General features: G+C 39.4%; 1 protein-coding gene across 1 annotated transcript in view; it reads right to left on the reverse strand.

Annotated features, from left to right (window-relative positions):
• Positions 1-22,584, reverse strand: part of LOC307124709 (neuropeptide FF receptor 2) — a gene marked incomplete at both ends in the record, with an annotated part of 42,399 nt that extends 19,815 nt beyond the window's left edge. The window contains one exon of the mRNA XM_079814131.1: positions 22,230-22,584. Within this exon, the coding sequence (XP_079670257.1) occupies positions 22,230-22,584 (355 nt within the window). The remainder of the gene's footprint in view (positions 1-22,229) is intronic.
• Positions 22,585-25,159: the final 2,575 nt, after the last annotated feature.

The following is a 25,159-nucleotide window of genomic DNA, read 5'->3' on the forward strand; positions in this document are numbered from 1 at the left end:
TGGGGACACTGATCCGGGTCCCCGACGCGCCACAAGCCGCCCCCGATCAAGCTGGCCTGTACCAGATACCTGTGAGTATTGAGGGGGGTACTTATCAGGCTTTGGTGGATTCGGGTTGTAACCAGACCTCCATCCATCAAAGCCTGATTCAGTCTAAGGTGTTGGATAACCGCCGCATGGTTAAGTTGAGGTGTGTGCACGGGGAAGTGGTGAATTATCCGGTGTTGCCCGTGGATATTCAATTTCGGGGACAAAAGCATAGTGTGGAGGTAGCAGTTAACCCGCACCTCCGGCATCCGCTAATTTTGGGGACCAATTGGCCATCATTTAATAAATTGTTGGGGCATTTGTGTGCGGATGCTTCTTGGGGAAAACATGTAAAGGGGAAAGAGACGGTTGCTCAGTCGGGAGAGGTGGATTCGGGACCTCCGGGGGCCGGTCCGGGGGAACAGAGCGGTCTGGAGATGCCCATTCTCACAGACCGCGATGACTTTCCCCTGGAACAGTCCCGGGATGAGTCGCTGAAAAACGCGTTTAATCAGGTCCGTTCCATCGACGGCCACCTCCTCCAGCCTGACCAGCCGCTCTCTTATCCCTATTTTTGTATTTTAAAGGATAGGTTGTATCGGGTGACCCAAGACACCCAGTCAAAGCAAGATACAACCCAGTTGTTAGTACCTAAAAGCCACCGGGAAATGCTTTTCCAGGCGGCTCATTCTAATCCTATGGCCGGGCATTTAGGACAAACGGCTACACTCAACCGTCTAATGGCCCGTTTCTTCTGGCCGGGCATTCACGAGAATGTACGCAGATGGTGAGCGTCTTGTCGTGAATGTCAGTTGGTGAATCCACCGGCCACCCCAAAAGCACCATTGTGCCCACTCCCGCTAGTGCAGGTCCCCTTCGAGAGAATTGGTATGGACATCATCGGGCCATTAGAGCGGTCAGCACGCGGGCATCGCTTTGCATTAGTTATGGTAGACTATGCAACGCGATACCCGGAAGCAGTCCCGCTCCGCACTATTCCGGCGAAAAGTGTTGCGAGCGCACTGTTTTCATTCATCTCCCGGGTGGGAATCCCGAAAGAGATTCTCACTGATCAAGGCACGGCGTTCATGTCACGAACTATTCGCGAACTTTACGAGTTGTTGGGCGTTAAATCGGTTCGCACAAGCATCTATCACCCACAAACAGATGGCTGGATGTCCTTAGGGAGGCTTGGGAGGAAGGACCTTCAGCGAGTAAAAATGAAATTCAGTATGTCCTGGACCTGAGAACAAAACTCCACACTTTGGGGCGGCTGTCAATGGAGAATTTGTTACAGGCTCAGGACAAACAGAGACAGCTATACAACAGAGGCGCTAGGCTTCGTCAATTCACTCCGGGAGATAAGGTACTTGTATTACTCCCTACGTCGAGCTCGAAATTACTCGCAAAGTGGCAAGGACCCTTTGAGGTCACACGGCGAGTTAGCGATCTCAACTATGAGGTGATTCGATCAGATAGGGACGTCAAATTTACCACCTCAACCTGCTAAAGAAATGGTCTGAGGCAGAGTCAGTGATGCTCGCGACGGTGGTGAGCGGAGAGGAGGATCTCGGGCCGGAGGCGGTTCAAAAACCTCAATCTCTCACTCTGGCCCCGGGGGGAGACCACCTCTCGCCCTCGCAGCTCACTGACGTAAAACATTTACAAGCGGAGTTCGCTGACGTGTTCTCGCCCCTACCTGGTCGCACCGATCTCATCCAGCACCACGTTGAGACTGAGCCGGGAGTTGTGGTTCGCAGCCGGCCGTACCGCTTGCCTGAACATAAGAAAAAAGTGGTTCTGGAAGAATTAGAGGCTATGCTTGACATGGGTGTGATAGAAGAATCCAACAGTGACTGGGCGAGCCCGATTGTTTTAGTGCCTAAACCTGACGGCTCGGTCCGTTTCGGTGTGGATTATCGTAAGGTGAACGCGGTGTCGAAATTTGATGCTTATCCAATGCCAAGGATTGACGAATTGCTTGATCGGCTAGGGACTGCTCGTTTTTATTCGACGCTGGACTTGACTAAGGGTTATTGGCAGATCCCCTTGTCTCCAATGACCAAAGAAAAGACCGCTTTCACCACGCCGTTTGGATTACACCAATTCGTCACCCTTCCTTTCGGCCTGTTCGGATGGCTCCCCGGCCTGAGTCGGGCGGTGGGGGTATGTGGAGGAGGGGGCGTGGTTTTGCGAGGTCTGTAGCGGGAGAGAGAGAGCAGGGCCGAGCGGTTGGTAAGTGGGTCAAGTGCAAATGAGTAACACCTGTCTCTGATTGCAGTAATTGGCTGGAGAGACTGCTTATAAGCTGCAGCAGAGAGAGAGATGAGAGAGAGAGAGACTCACTGGGACTCGTATGCACACAGCCACGCAGAGAGGAACTGCTGATAAAACCGACGAAGTGAAAAGAGAGTTTGATTATTGTTTTATGTTTTTGTGCGATGTGCATACAGTTTATTGAGTGACCGAAGGAGAAAATAAAAAGAGCACTTACGAGTCCCAGAAAGCCGACCCTGGTCTTCTTCCTTCCCACACCCACAAGAACCAAAAACTACTACAGTCATCAAGCAACTGCGGCGAGGAGAGTCAATTTATCCGACACTTTTTGCAGGTTATATTGTTATGCCAGTAGGTGGCAATAAGTAACTGACTTTATGAGTGAGACAATTAATCTATTCTATTTGTGAGTGAGACAATTTATTCAACTGATTTATTCAACATCAAACCAAGCTGTGTCCGAAATGTAACACTTTCCTACAGTATATAGTATGTGAAAAACAGTACGTCAAAAGAGAAGTATGTCCGAATACATACAGTAGTATTTGAAAAACAGTAGGCGAAAAGTACCCGGATGACCTACTTCCACCGAAATTCTGCAGTGCACATTTGATGGACATTTTACTATCCCAAGAGAGGATTTATTAAATGGCAGTGAATGTTGTAATATAGTAATTGGCCAATAGGTGTCACTGTTATACTATGCCATCTAGTGTGTCGCTGCAGTTCTGTTTCTTCCTACTTCCTGTTCAGTTGATAAATAAAGAAACACGTGAAAGTTCAACAGGTTATGGGCCCAAGGCCCAAGGAGTCTCAAGGTATCCATCATGAAACAACTGTGCCTCACACACCTCAAAATGGTGTTGCAGAAAGAAAAAATTGGACATTAATTGAAGCAGCAAGAAACATGCTCTCTCATGCTAAATTGCCAAAGACGTACTGGGCAGAGCCTGTAGCGACTGCAATTTACATACAGAACAGGCTGCCCACCTCTGTTCTGAAGCAAGAGACACCCTACCAGAGATGGTACGATAAGCAGCCAAATGTAAGTCACATGAAAGTGTTTGGTTGTGTAGCTTATGCACATGTCCCAGACGCAGAATGAAGAAAACTGGACAAGAAGGCTGTGAAGCTTCGTTTCGTGGGATATGCCAACAATGCGAAGGGCTACCGATTGTTTGACGAAGAAAAAAAAGGAATTCTAATTCGTCGGGATGTGATCTTCAACGAGTCAGACTTTGACTGGAAACAAGAAGTGGACATTTCTTTTTCGGAGAATGAAGTTAACATGAAAACTGACGAGATAACATCAGTCGATGCCACTGTCGATGAGACTGCAGCAGAATCAGAAAACCACCCAAGAGATATGGATATGATGAGTTTGCCGACCTGGTGACTGTTGATCATTATGCTGGTGTTTGTTTTGTTGCAGAACCAAGCACACTGAAAGAGGCAATGATGAGTCCTAACGCAAAGGAATGGCAGGATGCGGCTGACTTGGAATATGAATCGCTGCTGGAAAATGAGACGTGGGATTTAGTGGAACTACCAAAAGGATCGGAAGGCCATAGGATCAAGATGGGTGTTCAAAGTCAAGCATCAGAGTGATGGACGAGTGGAGAGATACAAGTGCAGACTCGTCGCTAAGGGATACTCACAGAAGTATGGTGCTGACTACGATGAAACTTTTTCGCCCGTGGTAAGATTTAGCTCAATTCGTACGTTGCTGTCATTGGCCATCCAGAATAACCTACATGTGCATCAGATGGATGTGGTAACTGCATTTCTAAATGGACACCTGGACGAGAAAATCTACATGGAACAACCAGAGGGATACATCAGACCAGGGGAGGAACGTCTGGTGTGCAAACTAAGTCAATATACGGGCTGAAGCAATCCCCTCGCTGCTGGAGCAAAACCTTCATAGAGTTCATGAAGATCATTGGCTTCAAACAGAGTACATCCGACCCGAGTGTGTTTGTGAGATCTCGACAGGAGCTGGAAATATTAGCTGTGTATGTTGATGATCTGATCCTGATCACAGAGTCGATGGAAAGCATGAAAGAGCTGAAACTTGCTGAAACTTGCTCTCATGAAGCGCTACAAGATGAAGGACATGGGAGAGCTGTCCTATATCTTGGGTATCATCCAAGACATCCAAGACAAGGAAAAGAAATGTGTGTTTCTTCATCAGAAGCATTACATTGAAGCCATTCTTCGAAAGTATGGCATGCATGATGCCAATCCCGTTGCAACCCCAGCTGATGCAAATCTGAAGCTGAAAAGGAACGACGGTGTCAGCAAGTCTGTGAACTCAAGTACCTACCAGTCTATGGTAGGTAGCCTACTGTATGCTGCGATGGCCACACGACCTGACATAGCACAAGAAGTGAGTGTTGTATCAAAGTTCAACGCAAATCCAAGTGCTGCGTAGTGTTGTTTTCGTCAACGAAAGGTATGACTAAATATCTTCGTCAATGAACCTTTATAACGTGACGAAAACGAGACGAGACGCAACGTAAATGCTGGTCATGTGACGATGACGAATAAAAACGAGACTAAATGTGGTTCACAAAATAAAAACTATGCTAAAATGTCTCTGCATTTTCGTTGACGAAAATGAGACGAGACGAAAAGTCGTGTTTTTATTTTGCAGTATTTCTGTGCGTCTCATTCAGGGGCTGCATCAGGTCTCACTGCGCAGACGCAGGTGACTTCAAACCCCACTCGCGCGGCGTCTCCGGTGAGTGAACGGGTCCGATGGCCGGCCAGTCGGGGTTCGTAAGCCCTACTCGGACGGTAATTGTTTGTCCTGCGGTCGTAAGGTGTCTTCATCATTTACAGGGGCTAGTCAGTGATTTTATTGTCGTCTTAATGCAGAATATCAGTGTTTTTCTCCCACCACCCGTGTAAAAATCTCCGGCCGAATTACCTAACTGAATTACTGTTTGACAAACACCAAGGTCGTGTGGTGCCGTCTGAATCCACATCTCTGAGTTTTTAATATATCACTTCAGAATTCACTGTTTATATCCTTTTTGGCCACTGCAGAGCACCGTGCGGTTGTGCTTCGCTGTTATTTGGATGCATTTTAAAGATCTAGACTTGTATTACTGAAATATTGGCAAGTATTTACAAGAGCAAGATATTTCATCACTGCTCAAAAAAAGAAAGAAAAGCACGTAAACATTTGAAATGGGCCGTTATAACGGCAGCAATTATATATGTTAAAATAACTGCAGCATTATGAAATGGTAAATGGACTGCATTTATATAGTGCTTTTAACAGACCTACGGCCATCCAAAGCGCTTTACATTTTGCCTCGTCGGGAGCAGCTGGGGTTAGGTGTCTTGCTCATGGACACCTCGGCACTTGGTCAGGTGGAACCGGGGATCGAACCACCAACCTTCCAGTTTGTAGACAACCTACATGAACCACTGAGCCACTGCCGCCCCATATAGCGAATACCTCATAAGCGAATAAGAGGCTTATATATATATATATATATATATATATATATATATATATATATATATATATATATATATATATATATATATATATATATATATATATATATATATATATATATATATATATATATATATATATATATATATATATATATATATATATATATATATATATATATATATATATATATATATATATTCACTTATTTCCACTCATTTCCATGTGGAATGGAGAATCTCAATGTTTTTATTTATTTTATTTAAATGTATGTGTGTGTACTTCTAACATGTTTAGTTGGTAAAATAAATATGTTGTAACTTTAAATCAGAGCGTCTTCCGTGTCTGGAATGGATGTATTCTTGAGTCTGTAAGGTAACAATAATATAATAAGATAACTTTGTTTGAAATGGGTTTGGCTAAAAGAAGATTTTAGTTTTGTCTATAATACGTACTTATACTATATTGACTGGGTTAAATAGAATTGCATTACTAAAAAGAGACTAAAATACAATTTTCATTGACTAAAACTTGACTAAAATGTCATCAGTTTTCGTCGACTAAAACTAGACAAAAATAGCCATAGATAATTCTGACTAAAATAAGACTAAAATGCACAGACTTTTAGTCGACTAAAACTTGACTAGACTAAAAAGAGTATGAAAATGACTAAAACTAATAAAAACTAAAATGACAGCTTGACACAAAGACTAGACTAAAACTAAAATTAAAACAGGCCGCCAAAAACAACACTAGTGCTGCGCATCTGACGGCTGTGAAGAGAATTCTGCGGTACTTGAAGCGTACATTAGAACTCGCTCTCAAGTATGAGCAGTCTGGAACTTTGATCGGATTCTCAGATGCTGACTGGGCTGGAGTCCAGGACAATCGTCGCTCAACAACCGGTAATGTGTCCCTACTGGGTAGAGGAGCCGTGAGCTGGCTCAGCAAGAAACAGTCAACTGTTGCTCTTTCGACAGCTGAGGCTGAGTATGTTGCACTTAGTCAAGCTTCTCAGGAATGTGTCTGGCTTAGACGACTACTGAGTGATCTTGGAATGGATGATATGCCTGTGGTGATCCTGGAGGACAACCAAGGAGCCACTGCAATAGCAAAGAATCCAGTTGATCATTCAAGAACTAAGCACATAGACATTCGCTATCATTACATTCGTGAATGTGTGAAGAATGGACAAATACAACTGCAATACTGCCCTACAGATGACATGAAGGCAGATATCTTGACCAAGCCATTGGTAAGACAGAAGTTTGAGTATCTTAGAAGTGAGATTGGACTTTGTTTCATTTAAATCTGTTTAGTCTAACATTAAATAGACTAGACTGTGTTTAGTGTTAAATATGTTATGATGCAAAACTGTTGACATAGCAAAAGGACAAAGAAAAAGACTTTACTAGTTTGTGTTAGTATGGTTTATTGTTTCTTGACATTATTTAAAAAAAAAAAAAAAAAAAAAACTATTATTTTGTTGTTGGCTTAATGCTATTGTAAAATTAAGTGGGAGTGTTGTGATATAGTAATTTTCCAATAGCTGTCACTGTTATACTATGCCATCTAGTGTGTTACTGCAGTTCTGTTTCTTCCTACTTCCTGTTCAGTTGAAAAATAAAGAAACACGTGAAAGTTCAACAGTGAATTATTTTCTAATCCCTTGAGAAGATTTATGAATGGCAGTGAAGCAACTAGGGATGCCACAATTCTCAATATAATATTGAACCGTTCGGTACGGCATTCACGGTTCAATACGTGTTTGTGAATTGTGATTTTTTTTCCGGTTTTGCATTTAATGAATTGTTTTTATTTCTCTCCGAATTGGCTCTGTTTGAGTGTGCCTGTGAGTCTACGCGCCTATATGAGCAAATATCCAAATCACGATTCACTAAAGTTAGGGGGTGTTTAGCCACGCTAGCAATGCTGTACAGAGCGGTGAAGTGAGAAATTACGAAAGTTCATTTTTGCATGCATTTTAAAGCCTTGCCGGTTAAACATTTAATTTGCGTGCTTATGCACTGTTTTAACATGCGCTTTTCTGAGCGCGCACACAAAAAGCCTGTCAAACACGTGATTACGGGACTAAGTCTTACTGCGCTAATACTGTCAAATACACACAAGGTTTACATAAACACAGTCGGTTATGTCTAAAGTGAAAGTAAAATCGGAGTGTGTCTGTATATTAGAAGTGTGCAGGTGCAGCAGGTCTTAAATTGACAGCAGCGCAGCCTAGTGAACACGCTGCCGCTTGTCCTTAAAGGGACAGTTCACTCTAAAATGATGTAATTATTTCCCTCACTCTAATATTGTTCCAAACCTGTATTAATTTCTTCTGTTGAACACAGACAGTTGAATACCAGACAGCTGATGGTAGCCATTGACTTCCACATGATTATTTTCTACAATGGGGACCAGCAACTGCAAACAACTTGAGCGTGAGTAATCGATGACAGAATTTTCATTTTTTAATGGACTATCCCTTTAATGTTAATAAAACAACAAAAGACAAAGAGAAAATCACTCACTGCTCTTGACTGAAAAACTTTAATACAGTAACTTTAATAAGAATCAATGTATATTTTATAGTGAAGTCTATGTAGTGTTTTATTTTTACATTTATTCATTCAATTTATACTTAAATTCTGCCTTACAGCTCTGAGCTGCCAGTGTAAATCTTTATATATATTTATTTTATATTATACAATACAATAGGAATGTGTATTTTAAAGTAAAGTTTTAAGTTTAAAGTTTTAAGTCTTTTAAGTAAAATAAAGAAAGAGTATTGCAATAACAAAAATAGTATTTTTTCTCCTTAACCTTATGCTGTTCCTGTCGGCTAAGAATTGAATAGCAAAAAACTAATGTGACAAGCCATCATCAGAACCGAACCGGACCAAAAACCTTGGTTAAAAAACAGAGGTATGTATTGAACCGTGGACTAACTGTATTGTTGCATCCCTAGAAGCAAAACAACTGACGCTGGTAGGTCATTGTGACAGTAAAAACATGCAAAACATGCAGATGTAGTATGTCCAAATTTCATTCACTACCCATATACATATTTAGAACATACTTTTTAACGGTCACAAAGTAAAAGTAAAATTCAAATTCATGTTGTACCTAATCATACAGCATGCGATTTTGGATGAAGTGACGTCTACTCTCTGAGCATAGGATATCTGTAAAGTTCACTTCACAAAATACATTAATTCGGAACACCCCAGGGGTGTTTCTAGCCTTACAATACACCATATTTTTATACTCTTATTATGAATATATAGGCATAAATTGTCTTTACCAGCAGTGAGTCCTTCGCAAGCTGCACATGCTGCTTAATCACTGATAAACAGTTAAACTTTTTGTGAGTTTTATTTCCTACAATGGATTGTAGCCTAATTATCCACCTCATACAGTACAGCGCTCTTTTTTATTTTATTTTGAAAGAGGCAATGCTTTCTGCTGTGACTTGGTTTGGAACTGATTCCATTTGCAGAGCAAAAATAAACTTATGATACTCGCTGTTCAATTATAATAAATAACGTGTACACAGAATGCATTTTAGGTCTTTTTTTTTACTGTACAGACCTGCTCCACAACATTATATAAAGCCGGTATTTGTGCAATCTATGTAATCTGTCAAGTCTAAATAAAAGTCTAAATGAGATAATCAACCTGTTAACATTTATATTAAACATCCAACAAGGTTTGGTGGTAGGCCAACGCTAACCTGTTCCTGGAGTCTCTTCCAAACAAGCTGATGACCTGAATCAGGTTTGTTCGATTAGTAGACATACAAAATGTGCACTGTTTGGCTCTAGGAACAGGATTGAAAACCGCTGGTAGACTATAGACTTGGTTGCACTGCAACAGATGTACTGTAGGATGGTTACAAAGTTCATGTGGCTAAGGGTCTTGATGAGGGGGGAATGACGAGTCATTGGTAAACTTGTGTCACTTCGTCTGTCTGTAAAATACTTTGTAGCCAACTTTTAGCAGTCTAAGATGAAGCATTTTAGTGGAATTCAGCCTACAGTTGCATTCTCACTTTGGCAGTGTTGTCTCTGTTGAAGGTCTATATCAGATACATCAGACTTTTATTGTGGTGAAGGTTGGGATGTTTGTTTTGTAACTTTCCTTGCAATATTAGATATCTATCTCTGTGATGCTGCACAGTGTTCCCTTATGCCTAGTTCAGACTACACGACTTTAAATGTTGGTAGATTGCTGTGCTGTTCAGACTACATGACTTGCTGTCTGTAATCTGGAGTCTTGAGTCATTGTGGTGTTGTCCACACTATGTGATACTACGTAAAAGCAAAGACTTTATATATAGGAAGACAGTGCACTCTTATTACTTATGAATGGGAGAAAGTCCAATGCCCAATATGGCGAATAAGCCCCACCTTCTAAATGAAAGAACCAATCTTTAATTGGTAAAGTCATCGCATCACTGCAGCTGCTGTTAGAAGCTCCGGTTGCTATAGAAACAGGCAGTAGCTGTTTTAAAATCATGATTCTAGACTTTAGAAACAAAATTTATGACAGATTTCATTGGGGATTTCAAATATCAAATTTAATCGTAAGCTTGGTGAACAGTTTTTGAGAATTTGATGTTTCCCTATTCAAAGGAGCTGCATGAGAGGCTTTTCAAAGATGGCCACCTAGTGAAATTACTTGTCTTAAAGGGACTTTGGTAAAAGTTGGCTGATAGCTCTAGATATTTATCATACTAGATATTTGTCTGATGCCAGCAAGGTGTCGGCGAGCCTCTTTAGCCACTTTTCCACTGTGTGGTACAACTCGGCACAGCTTGGCTCACTTTACTTCGGCTTGGATTGCTTTTCCACTGCAGTTTAGTACCGCTTCAAAGTGGGTGGGATCATAGACTGATCGGTATAGTTGCGGTACACCACCTTGTCTACCGACCACGATACAGCCATTTCTTTTTTCAAGTTGTGTGCAACGGTTGTTTAAAGAAAGTAGTTTAAAAAAAGTTGTGTGAACAAATGATACTACAGTGGCTGTTACTGAATTTTTAAATTTAGCGGGTTTGGCGTCTCGTGTCGCAAATCCAATTACTCTGGTAGTGACGATTCTCTCTGACCAATCAGTGATCTGCTGTGTTTACACGTAACATTTTAGTATCGGTACAGCTTGCTTGGAACCTCAACCGAGGTGGTACTAAAAAAAGTACCATGTACTAAATACTGTACACAGTGGAAAAAAAACCCAAAAGTGAGCCGTACAACAGTCAAAAAAAGTTATTTATAATTAACATTTTTAATTACTTGATAGGCCAAAATAATTTGTTTATTATTAGTTTGTTTTATTTCCATATCATTGAACATACACACAGGCTTGCTGACTAACAGTCCACAGCTATTCTTTTTGCAATTGAGTTGCCATTCTGTTCAAAAGAACTCATTTGAAGACATCTTTGTCTGTGTTTTTTTCTTTCCATTTACTTAGTAGTGCTGAACTGAGGGTGAAGGTCATTTGGCAAGAAAAAAAAAAAATCCAATTACATACTTATATCATGGAAAAAAGATACAGTGTATGCTGCGGTTTTCCACGGGGGGGCCTTACTAATACGCATATTACATGTGAATGGATTGCCATAGATGTAGAGATGAAAGTGTTCTCATCTCCACACATTTAAACACTTCACACTGTCTGCGAGTATCATATTTCATAATCAATAAGAGCTCTATAGTGGCATTGACTGTTATAGAATTGCACACTATAGGATCATGAGCTCTGTCTGTCCTAGGGTCAAAGTAAATTATTACCGCTTAGTTAGACTGCCTTGAAGTTGCAGTGCTGACTCTTGATCAGCAACCAAATCAGTGTCTTTTTGTGTGAGCTTTCTCAAAGCTTTAAGTCACAGTTTCAATGTCTGGAATGAAACACAGCAAACTCGAGGGAGGAGACAAAGATGAAATGACCAGAAAAATGTATTAAGTTATTGTATTAATATAATAAATCATAAAAGATAAACAATACATCGAAATTAATAGTTATGAAATTCATATTCAGATCACTGAATTATAATACATTAATGTGGAGTTATTCAATGTATTTACTACATCATATGGTTATGTAATCCTTTATGCACTGTTATAGACCACCAATATACAGTGGAATGAATAAACAGAAAGCAAAATTTATAGTAAAAAACAACTGGGGAAAAAAACAAGCATTATTTTACACGGCCAACTTTATGTATGCCCTACTTTGCAATATGAACCGACAAGATCAATTAATCTAGTCTCACTATTATATCACTAATTGTCTTATATACAATGCTGAATACATTTAAAACATCAGCTTTGTACACAGCATGGACTAGATTGCAGCTTATTTCTGCATTTGGAGGCACATTGTGAATTGTGAATCAGAGGCTGTTCACACCTACTGTACTCAAGCATGCGGTCGGCCTAAACAATTACATACAGTACGACTGAAATTGACATGGATTCATAATTAAATGCTAAAACCCCTCTGTGATCTTGGATTGACAAATTAATATTTCATATAATTTATATGTCCATTTGTTATTATTTGTTATTTTATTTAATGCATTGTTATTTTGCATTCAGGACAATGTTGGTAATGTCCATAAAACTAGCATTTCACTGGCAATGGTTACATCACTGAACTTATCTGTTGCACTGCAGTCACCTTTTTGAGCTCAATAGATGCCATTTGCTGAGGACACAAATTGAAATCCCTCAAACCTGGACTTAAACTTACATTTACAGCGATTAAGTGTGATGCCTTCTTTTCAAGTCTCTTGACTGCCGTTAGGCTGCCGTAAGGGTCTGCTCATGTTGAACTGCACACAATGGCATTGTCACTGAGGTTCTTGGCTCCAGAATTGCCTTGAGTGTTTGGTGGATTGCATTTTCTAACACCTGAGCAGCAGATAAAATACCAAAGTTGAGGCACTTGTCTCCTCTACCTGTGATGATGTTGGTGGAACCGTAAGAGAACAGGTGGAACCGTTAAGAGAGCATTGCTAGTTTGCCGCAGTTCTGGTGGCTGATTTGTACAGCAGCTCCCAAATCAATGACTATTAGTGTGCTTTTGTTGTTGATTTCAGTGTCTGTTTGCAGTATCTTAGGTATTCAAGATTTTAACAACATAAACATGCACATTATCATATTTAAGTACAAGAAACCCAGGCTACATCTACATTAGGATACATTTGAAAATGTAACACTCTGTCCACACTAGCATTTTCCAAAAGTTGCTCATCATCCACACTGAAATGTCTGAAAACACGTATGTGCACATGTTTTTATGTGCTGTTGGGATGCTGTTGCTTTGTTAGGGCCCCGATAAACTTCAAACAAAATCGAAGAACGAACTGGCGTGATTTCATTTTGAACGAAATCAGGGCAAAACAAATTTTGTTTGGAGGTTGTTTCGGGAGTTCAGCTCACCAATGCAAACTTTCCGGAAAAATTCACTGCGGCTGAACTACCACTTGACCGTGGCAATTACATAATAGGTAGGTTTTGATCAGTCCGTCATGTTTAGTAAAATACAAATTCACAAAAGAGCAGGTTATAGTATAAATTGAAGTTGCACAAACATGGGTGGCGCTGGGATGTTCGCTAACAGTATACCAACACAAAGGTATTTCAATCTTTTTCCCCTAAGTGAAGAATTAAAAAGAACTTTGCCATGAGTATATCGGGGCCTTTAATATGAAGCTGAGAACACAGAGCCCAATTTAATGTATGTCATCTGTTGTTGGTGTAGGGCTTGTTCACACAAAATAGGGAAATCTTCCTGCCATATGTCAACACTTATTCTTACGTAGCCTGGAGGTTTGAGGTGTGGCGTAAATTACATTGAGGTGTTAAATGTGGGGCCGTAAAAGCACCTCTGGTGAGGGTGACATGTTGGTTGTACATGAAGATTTATGTGTTGTCGAGATACCCTGGAATACCTAAAAGTGGTTCTTTAGCAGCCCACCTGCTGTAGTCCTGTTGGTGGAGACAGAACTGAGGGAGTTTTAATGAGATTCACCTCTCTGGCTGTTTGGTAGCTACTCAAAGAGCAGACTTCACAAGGTATCACACAAAGTTCCACGGATCGTGTTGCTATGTGACAGCTAAATGCACCCAGGATAGGAAGTGTGTGCTTGGAACCGTAAGAGAGCATTGCTAGTTTGCCACAGTTCTGGTGGCTGCTTCGTACAGCAGCTCCCAAATCAATGACTATTATATTAGTGTGCTTTTGTTGTTGATTTCAGGGTCTGTTTGCAGTATTTTAGGTATTCAAGATTTTAACAACATAAACATGCACATAATCATATTTAAGTACAAGAAACCCAGGCTACATCTACATTAGGATACATTTCAAAACACTCTGTCCACACTAGCATTTTCCAAAAGTTGCTCATCCACACTGAAATGTCTGAAAACCCGTAAATCATGTGTAAAACTTATTTTTGTGATTAAATTTCCATCATTGTTGCAGGAAAGTTGCAGGAAGATTGTACAAAGTAATATTTATTTTTAACAACACCATGAAAGCAAATAGCAGGCACATGGAAGAAAAATATGAGTCACATAACTACACATCGTTTGTCATTGTTTTCGAATACCTCCATTTTCACAATTCACACTACAACACAAAAACAGCATTTTCGAATGCAGGACAAAAGTCTGCGGACGGAAAGCCAAAATTTAGAGAAAAAGATTTCAAACGTATCTAAAGAGAACTACAATAAATAGCTAAAGAAGGCATAGCTATTCAGGGATAAAAAGGGGAAACAGGAAACAAAGCAAAAATACAAGCCAAGAGTCCACGTAACAAAACAGAAAAGCGATATGCCATATGATTGCAATTTTGAAATTGCAAAGGGTCTACCATGTGCTAGGGGATTTTGTAGAGACAAATCATGTTCTCTCAGATGTCTAAAACGTCTGGAGGACATTCAACTCTGAATAATTTGTGCTTTGAACTCATAGTTCTTTGCACGCATTTGAAGCTTTGTGATGTATATTATGGCGCTTTTCCACTACACAGTACCAGCTCAGCTCGCCTCGCCTTTGTTTGGTTTTCCACTGTGTAAAAGTTGTACCTGTACCTGCTTCCAGGTACTTTTTTTCGTATCACCTCCGGCGAGGTTCTGAGCGAGCTGAGGCGATACTAAAATGTGACGTGAAAACACGGCAGACTGCTGATTGGTCAGAGAGAATCGTCACTATTCACTGCGTTATCATTACACGCACCAGACGGAGTATCCTGAATATTTTTTTACGGTCTATGGAATAACCACGCCATTTTTAAATAGTTTGGCCAGAGATCGCGTGATATACCCATTACTATTATGCCAACTCGGAAGAATACGCCGTGGTCAAACGAGGAGGTTTCCTTTGTTTGGTTGCCGAAGAGAGGATCCAGCGAGAGCTTGATGGGGCAACGAGGAACGAAAAAGTTTCCTGCTGAGTCGCTATGATGACCAGGTACTATTGCGAAGGTACTATATACAATGGAAAACGGAGCGAAAAGCGAGCCGAGCCGAGACAAGGCGAGTCGAGTAGAGCTGGTACTGGTTATGGAAAAGCGCCATTAGTGAATTGAAGTGCATTTTTGGGTATATGCACTTCACATTGCACAACATTTAAGTTTTGAAATCTGCATATGTGCTGGCTCGTCAGTGTTCGTAATTGTCTGTTCTCATGGCTTTCTACTATCATTCTTACACTGATAATGCTGTGACGATTGACGATTCTCAGTTTTCCACTCTCTGACAACCAGGTATCCTCACTGAATCACTGCATACTTGGCAGGCACAACAACAGTCATCATTTTAAGCTGGTTTTTGGCTGTTCATTTCAGCCAAGAACCACCCTTTCCAAGACTTTGTCATTTCAATTTTGAACCATCTTATCCACACAAAACGCCAAGAAAACTGTTGTCACACTGAACACTAACCTGTCACTAACCTAGCTCCAATAATAATTGGCTTATTTTACACTGAGCTGTATTACTAATCTTTGTAGTAACCAAGCAGGGCGTGTTCCAGATTGCATGCTTTGCCATCTGCTGATCACAACAATGTCATATGTGATGCTAAAGCACTTTTCTCAGTCGCTCTGTAAAAAGAGCATCTGTTAAATGCAGTAAATGTAACTGTCATGTACCTTCTCTTCTGCCATTTGCAGGAGAAATGCTTTGAGTCAGCATTGATATTTCAATGCAGTCACATAATTGTTGAGGTCTGATAGAATGCTGAATAGTGCCAGAATGAATGTATGCAACAAAAAAACCAAACATTTAACAATGAGTGTTAAATATAAGATCTAAATAAGCGATAGAGGATAGCAAAAGTAACATCTGCGGCATTCAGTTGCTCTACAGCACATGAACACTTCTTACATATTTTATGAACAGTATACTGTATACTTTGCAGCATAAACACTGATTATTTTCAGAACTTTACAAGTTGTTTTAGTTCTCCTGCCATCTACATTTTTCTATTGTACAAAAAAATATCAAAGGCTAAACATTTTTTAAAAGTAACAATATCAAACTGCTTTGCAAAATCTTTCCTGCTACTGTCTTTGCAGTATTGCAATTTAATTTCTTCAGTTAATTTCTGCATTCAGCTACTTATCACAATAGACGGTTCTTTCCATTTACTGATTGTTAAGCTCCAGGGGAGCACATCTCATGATTGTAGATTCCCCGATGGATAAGCGCACTCAGTAGGCTTCAAAGTTTATAATGATTGCATGGTAACCGGATGAAAGAAATGAGGATGCAGCCAATGAAAAATGTCATTTCTCTTTCAAGAATCCACAGAGCAAAAGGTAGTCCTTTCAGAAAATGTTGCTCGGTTTAGCAGCCTTCATTGTGATGTAGACGAACAGGCCAATTTCAGAGTGTTCAGGAAGAGCTTGTTCAGTCAGATTCACTTGTTTGCCTACACTTTCTTCCATGATTAGTTCTATAAAACGCAGCAGCTGGAGTTCTTACTAGAACCAGGAAGTATGATCATATTAGCCCGGTTCTGTCAACACTGCATTGGCTCCCTATTAAACATTGTATACATTTTAAAATCTTGCTTATTACTTACAAAGCACTATAATGGTTTAGCTCCCAGTACTTGAGCGAAGCTCTTAACGTATTATACTCCATCACGTCTATTGCCGTTTCAAAATTCTGGCCAGTTGCTAATAGCTCGAATATCAAAATCAACTGCAGGCGGTCGATCCTTTTCCTATTTAGCACCTAAACTGTGGAACAGTCTTCCTAGCACTGTTCGGGAAGCAGACACATGCTGTCAGTTTAAATCTAGACTAAAAACACATCTCTTTACTATGGCATACACATAGAGCATTATCAATTTCTATTATTCAAATCAGTTAAATTATTGTTTTATGCTGCATTAACTAGGTCTGCCGGAACCGGGCCCACTTCCCATAACACCTGATGTACTCGTTACATCATAAAAATAATGGCATCTATGCTAATGTTAGTCTCTCTGTTTATCCCAGCCGGATCTGGGTCGTATCCAGATCAGATGGTCCAGAGCGGCTGTACAGCCGAATCAAATTCTGTTGCATTACTTTCCTGTTACCGCTGTGAAGATGCTTTGAAACAATCAGCATTGTGAAAAGCCCTATATAAATAAAGGTGACTTGACTATAATGCCGGAGAATTCTTCCTCTTGAAATGTTGATAAATTAAATGTGCATTAAGTACCTGTGTAAGCAGCACATGTACTAAACAAGAAAAGGCCATTATATCCTACCCATATAAATAATGCCTCAAATATGGCTGCTTTGGATTGCCTGGTGTTATCATGGTTGTCCCCCTTCAATGGAAAGTTTACACTATTTAAACACATTGCCTGGTTTCTCCCAATGTTTTTTTTTCTCCATTCTGTCACCTGATTGAGCTTGGGTTCTTTGCGAAGCTTCCTGGCGAGCTTAGTATAGGGGACACTTAATATTCATCAATATTATTGATCTGACTGTACTGATGCTGTTGTATGAGAACTGAACTGAGCTGGACGATGACATAATTTTTTGCAGAAGTGCTTTATAGATTAAATGAACTAATTTAATAATTGATGATCTTTACAACAGAACTGAATCAACACTGAACTGACTTCAGCTAAACAACAGCCGAAATGCATCATCTTCCTGTTGTCACTGTAAAGCTGCTTTGAAACAATCTGTATTGTATAAAGCGCTATATAAATAAAGGCACTTTTTATGTCAGCACTGAACATATCAACAGATATTTTGATGCTGTCTGGAAACTATACTAGTGTAGAGGGTGTTTGGCATAATTTCACCCCTAAGCTTTAGAATCATGGACTGTACAGACAGGCTTTTTGTAGAAAGTTACCATTTATTTTGACTTAAGTGGCTTCAGGAAATAGTTACAATTGGCTGTTGCTTTACCAAACATCATGGGAATGTGTATTTTGGTCTTAACGTTACCCTCTTGTAGAAGTGTAGTGTTTTTGTGAAGTGTGTAAAGTTTTGTTCTGTGTATAGGCTATCTTGGAATAAGAGCTTGTGAATTGTAGTGCTTTTTGTGTATTACTAGGTAGGTCTTGGCAAACTAAATAAATTAGAAGGAATTAAATGTAAATGTAACACATACACCAATTAGGCATAACATTATGACATTATTAAATCCTAATATTGTGTTGGTCCCCCTTTTGCTGCCAAAACAGGCCTGACCCGTTAAGGCATGGATCCACTAGACCACGGTTCCTCAAATCTTACCCTGGAGGTCCAATGCGCTGCAGAGTTTAGCTCCAACCCTAATCAAACTCACCTACCTGTAGTTTTCTAATGAACCTGAAGACATTGATTAGCATGTTCAGGTGTGTTTGATTAGGGTTGGAGCTAAACTCTGCAGCGCATTGGACCTCCAGGGTAAGATTTCAGGAACCCTGCACTAGACCCTTGAAGGTGTGCTGTGGTATCTGGCACCAAGATGTTGGCAGCAGATCCTTTAAGTCCTGTAAGTTGCGAGGTGGGGCCTCCAAGGATCGGACTTGTTTGTTCAGCACATCCTACAGATGCTCGATTGGATTGAGATCTGGGAAATTTGGAGGGCAAGTCAACACCTCAAACTCGTTGTTGTGCTCCTCAAACCATTCCTGAACCATTTTTGCTTTGTGGCAGGGGCAGGGCGCATTATCCTACTGAAAGAGGCCACAGCCACCAGGAAATAGAGTTTCCATGAAAGGGGGGACATGGTCTGCAACAATGCCTAGGTAAGTGGTACGTGTCGAAAAAGTAAGATCCACATGGATGGCAGGACCCAAGGTTTCCCAGCAGAACATTGCCCAAAGCATCACACTGCCTTCGTCCCATAGTGCATCCTGGTGCCATGCCGAGGCGTCAAAAGTATTCGCATTCATTACTCAGGTAGAAGTATAGATACTGGGGTTTAAAAAGACTTTTGTAGAAGTTGAAGTATCAACTCAAGCTTTTTACTCAAGTAAAAGTTTAAAAGTACTGGTTTTAAAACTACTTAAAAATGGGAAAAATGCCATTAAAGGGATACTTCACCCAAAAATGAAAATTCTGTCATCATTTACTCACCCTCAAGTTGTTCCAAAGCTGTATGAGTTTCTTTGTTCTGAAGATATTTTGAAGAATGTTTGTAACCAAGCAGATTATATGCAACCATTGACTGCCATAGTATTTTCCCCTACTATGGCAGTCAATGGTTGCTCTATCTTCTTGGTTACAAACATTTTTCAAAATATCTTCAGAACAAAGAAACTCATACAGCTTTGGAACAACTTGAGGGTGAGTAAATGATGACAGAATTTTCATTTTTGGGAAGTATCCCTTTAAAGACAAAAGATTAGGCCGCGCCACAGTGCATACCCCACCTCCTCAAAAAAAAACATTTTTCAAAAGGCCATAATGACTATAATGTTGTATTAAAAAGTTAATGTTGAAAATTTTTAGATGCACTTGGCTACGCGTTTCAGCCGCATATATTCCCATTGAAAATGAACGCATTTTAGGACAATGCAAATACATTAAAGAACCATATGTGTACTACTGAGCATTAACGTGTTTCATGGAGCGGAAGATTTGATGACTAGTTGCCTATAAATATTGTAAAGGTGCAAAAAGTCAAAATTCAGAGGCATGTTATCAATAACCATTTTTTGAATGTGTGATCAGTGTGGCCAGATTGGGTCGATGATTTCCAGCCCAAAAACCTCACCAAATGTACATTTATATTCAAAAAATGGTTATTGATAACATGCCTGGTTATTGATAACAATGTTGACTTTTTGCAGCTTTACAATACTAGTCACTCCAAGAAAAAAGCCCAGAACTTTAACTGCAAAATAATGTGATATTATTTTATTGCCATACCAATCAAGGTTGATAAGTAAGTTACCATTTTATCTCCTTAAAACATAACATTGACGATTAAAAAAATCAATTTCCCAGTAAAACGGATCAAATATGACTATATGTCCAGGTAGAAACTGTCAAAACGGCAATCCCTCAGAAAAACACAATGTCAACAGTAAGAAGCCAATTTACGTGCAAAAAGTGCCCAATATAGAGATTGAACAATGCGCTTACCTTTGTGTTGCACTTTGCTTTGACAAAACTACAGTATATCTTTCGTGAAGTGCATGCACCTAGCACAGTCAAAATGGATTAATCGTTGATTTAAACCTCTTTCAGCAGCTGTCGGGTTTGCAGATGTCCTAAGTGTGTATATGACGATGGACCGGAGACACGGTTATATTTATAAAGAGTCTTCGAGTCATATGTGTTATTCACGTTTGAGAGTTGAGTCACTCTCCCACTCTTTACTGTAGATACAACTTACTGTATATTTATGCCACTGTCATAGCGATCACTGGAATATACAGCTACGAGTTATCGCGCTAAAAACCCGGCTAAAGTCATGAATGAGCTCGTCTGCCTGCTGATCGCTGATTGGCTGAAAGTGCGTGCTTGTCGACAAGAACCCGCCCTATCTGGCAGCATGGTGTGTGATTTGTGCAGGTGCAGGCGTGATTGATCGCCTACAACCCAATAGGGTGTCGGAATGGTTTGTGTTTATTTTCTCATCCAACCACAATCAAATTCACTGTCCGGCCACAATTTATCTGGATAGTTGTTTTTTTTTAATGACAAGCCGGAATGAAAACATGCCGAAATGGAATAGGAGTAACGAGGCTATTATTAAAATGTAAGGAGTAGAAAGTACAGATAATTGCTTGAAAATGTAAGGAGTAGAAGTAAAAAGTAGGCTGAAAAATAATTACTCCAGTAAAGTATAGATACTCCAAATTTCTACTTAAGTAAGGTAACGAAGTATTTGTACTTCGTTACTTGACACCTCTGGTGCCATGTGTTCCCGAGGTAAGTGACGCACACGCACCCGGCCATCCACGTTATGTAAAAGAAAACGTGATTCTAATGCTCACGTGCCCACTGTTGGCGCTTTCGCCGGTGGACAGGGGTCAGCATGAGCACCCTGACTGGTCTGCAGCTATGGCAGCCCCATACGTAACAAACTGAGATGCACTGTGTATTCTGTCAACTTTTCTATCATTAACTTATTGAGCAATTTGATCTACAGTAGCGTGTCTGTTTGATCGGACCACACGGGCCGAACATTCGCTCCCAACATGCATAAATGAGCCTTGGCCGCCCATGACCCTGTTGTTGGTTCACCACTGTTCCTAACTTGGAATACTTTTGATAGAGACTGACCAATGCAGACCAGGAACACCCCACAAGAGCTGCAGTTTTGGAGATGCTCTGACCCAGTCGTCTAACCATCACAATTTGACCCTTGTCAAACTCGTTCAAATCTTTACGCTTGCCCATTTGTCCTACTTCTAACACATTAAATTTGATGACAATGTTCACTTGCTGCCTAATATATCCCACCCACAAATATGTGCCGTGATGAAGAGATAATCAGTGTAATTCATTTCACCTGTCACCTGTAGATTGAAAATAAATGTTTCAAAGCTTCATTGTTTCAAAAAGTGACAATCGTTATCTGTGAATAGATCTAATTGGTTTGTTTATTGTGCAAAGCATCATGGGAATGTGCTGTTTTGGTCGCACATTCTTGTGTAGTGAATTTAATGGTGTACCGTTGTGACGTTTATGCTTGTTTAATGTCTTGTATAACAATATATAATAAACATTTAAACAATAGCTACAGTAGTCTATTATTTAAAAGCAATTGTATAGGGATGGAAACTATCTACAGTACCATGGTGGTCATCGCAGCAACAGAGTGACTAATATTTGGAGGCCTAGATGATGAACTGTGCAAAATGATATTTACTGTAACTATAAATTATAATTATATAAAAACACTTTTTTTTGTATGTTTAACCTTTTGATTCAAATAAACACAGAAAACATTGGATCACAATAGCAAGAAGGCCTACCTGTGATGATGTTGTCCACCAATGTTGTGGGCATGCAGAAGATGCCAACCAACAGGTCACTGATGGCCAGGTTGAGAATGAAAAGATTGGTGACCGTACGCATGTTCTTGCTCCTTAGCACGATAAAGCACACCACTCCATTTCCCACCATGCACACAATAAAGATGAGGAGGTAGGATACAATGAAGATAGCAGACACCAAGGGCTCGTGCAGATAGAAGTCCACGTAGGTGATGTTTGGATAATGATATGAATGAGAGGAGGTAAGGTTCACTGAGACGTTGTGGCTGTCCTCCACAGGAGAGAAAAATGGAGACAATATAGTGGAGTTGGGGTCCAATAGTTTCATCGCCATCTTTCTGAGAGAGAGAAAGAAAAATGAAAGAATTATTGACCTTTCCAAAATTTCAAAGAAGGAGTGTGAGACTATTCAGACCAAAATATATATATGAGACAAAAGATTATTCTAAAAAAGATGATCTCATCCCTGCTATACCTTTTCAAGACATTCAAGTAACTATTCAGTATATGATACTGGAACCCTCATATCTTTCACATCATGAGAAGAATATTTCCACCACTGCAATGTGTCATATTCCCACAAGGTATATTCAGTATTTTAATTAGCTAAAAGGTGAGCACAAATACACTCAGTTTTATGCACATTACCCTGCATTAACATGCAATGTGCTTTAAATATTATAAATCGTATTCCATTCTCTAACCTGTGTTTTGTATGGCTAAATGGGGAGGTTATGAATGATTTAAACTGTAGTCACATCTTGTAAGAAAAATTCCATTATGAATTTTTCCAGTCTGTGCTTGGTTACAATCTTAAATGTTTCTGGCAGGCAAGCTCCTTTCCTCGGACACGAAAGCTTAAGGCGAGGTCACATATGCAGGATAAACAAGTGTGACATAAGATATGACATAAAATGTATGAAGATAATAAGACGTATGGATCATTGAGCCTCTTTAATACAGTACTCTTAATGTATTGTTTAAAAACAGTTCAATGGCAGCATTGTGCTTCTAGAGATGAAAATGGAGATGAAAATACTTCCAATGTAAATGTGCTCTTGTTGACAGACCTTAATGTAGTAAAAGACATGGGAGAAATGAAGTGTAAAAGCTGAAGTTTATGTAGGGTTAGCATATGACAGCATATTACAGATGCTTTTTAAAATTGTTCTATTGTAGTTATAATGTCAGAAATTAAATGTTGCATTGAATCATGTTACTCTGACAGAAACCTCTAATCATATAACAACAATCTGATGGTGTTTCTAAATGGCAGATGGCATGTTTAATTCAAGGTTCAATCCACATAAATGTACTGTCATTTTCAGCCTCACCTTGACTATTCTTTGAGATGTGAGAAAAATAGCTTCTCTATAAAAGACATCCAACCATATTGGTGGCACAAACCAACAACTTCAGCCAGGATGAATGAGAAAATTCATTTGAAAGCAGCTTGCATCAGCTACTTCAAAAACAAAAGAGAATATGACAAACACTTTAAGCATAAAAAAAGAATTGCTCTATTTAATTTAAAAAAAGGGATTTTCAGACGTTTTCATATGAATTAAGTAGAATAAGTGCAGGACTGACTTAAAATGCTCATTAAAAAGCTAAGAAGCAAACAATAAGCTGCAATAGCCTTGAAGTCTGTCCTTTATAACTTTTGTTCAACATTTCATATGTACATATACATTACCATGCATCAGCTATTTATTTTAGTTTTGAAAGAGCTTTTGACATCTGCATTGAAAGCCATTTTCATTTTCAGATCACTGCTGTCTTATAAAATGTATGTGATCTATATTGCTGTGAACTCTGAAGGATATGAGCTTCCCAGGCATCATCAATTTACTTTACCTCTTGTATTATTATTATTATTATTAGTCTAGTAGTAGTAGCCTATATTTCAACCCACATGGAAAGAACCTATATGAGGATATATGCGCATATGAAACCTATATGCAGTTTATATGCACATATATGCTGCATATATGCACATATATGATAATATATATGCTGCATATATGCGTATATATGCCACATATAGGCAAAATTGAGGTGCATATGTGTGCCTATACAGGTCATATAGGTCTCCTGTATTGCTTCTTTATATCCACATATAAGCCCTATACAAGATATGTTATACAACTGTTATACATGATGCCTAGCTCATATTATCTATTATCAATGCAATAACTAAGAACTAACTAAAAAAAATTATGCAAGAACTTATGTGCGAACACGTGAAATTGGTAGGCCTATCTCACATAATTGGCATGTTATGGAATTTAACTATGGCAATTAGGTGAGAGGAGATGGAAAGCTGTCTACACGTTTTCCTGAAACATTTACGAGGTCGATTCTTTCTTGTATGAAGATAGTGGAAAAGAAGGAAATGTATAACAAAATGGTTTGTCGTTTTTTTAAATTTTGTCAATCAAGCCTTTTTTCCAATTTCAAGTCACTTCCAGATTCACATTACAGCTCATACACATCCACACATTCACCATTACATCCACCAAATGCAATACAAAATGCAATGTTTTCTGTATGGTCTTAATGCAGTTTCTAGATGAATATTGTTGAAAGGTCATTACAGTCTAAATGTAGCAACAACAAAAAAAGTACATAGATGAACATATAGGTGCATATATGTGCATATTATGTACCTATATAGGTGTATGCACGTGTATATATGTACACATAATGTGCATATATGTACATATAATATAGGAAAACGGCCAATTTTATATGTCACATATATTAAAAACCTATATTAAAACATATATGGTCATATAGATTATTTCCATGTGGGAAGGTACAACGTAGATTTTTGTAGTTGTAGTAGATTGCTTTGATTATACCATAATTATTTTTTATAACAGGAATATACAATTATAAAATATACA

Source organism: Gobio gobio (assembly GCF_949357685.1).
Source record: "Gobio gobio genome assembly, chromosome: 4".
In the NCBI taxonomy this organism is placed as follows: Eukaryota; Metazoa; Chordata; class Actinopteri; order Cypriniformes; family Gobionidae; genus Gobio; species Gobio gobio.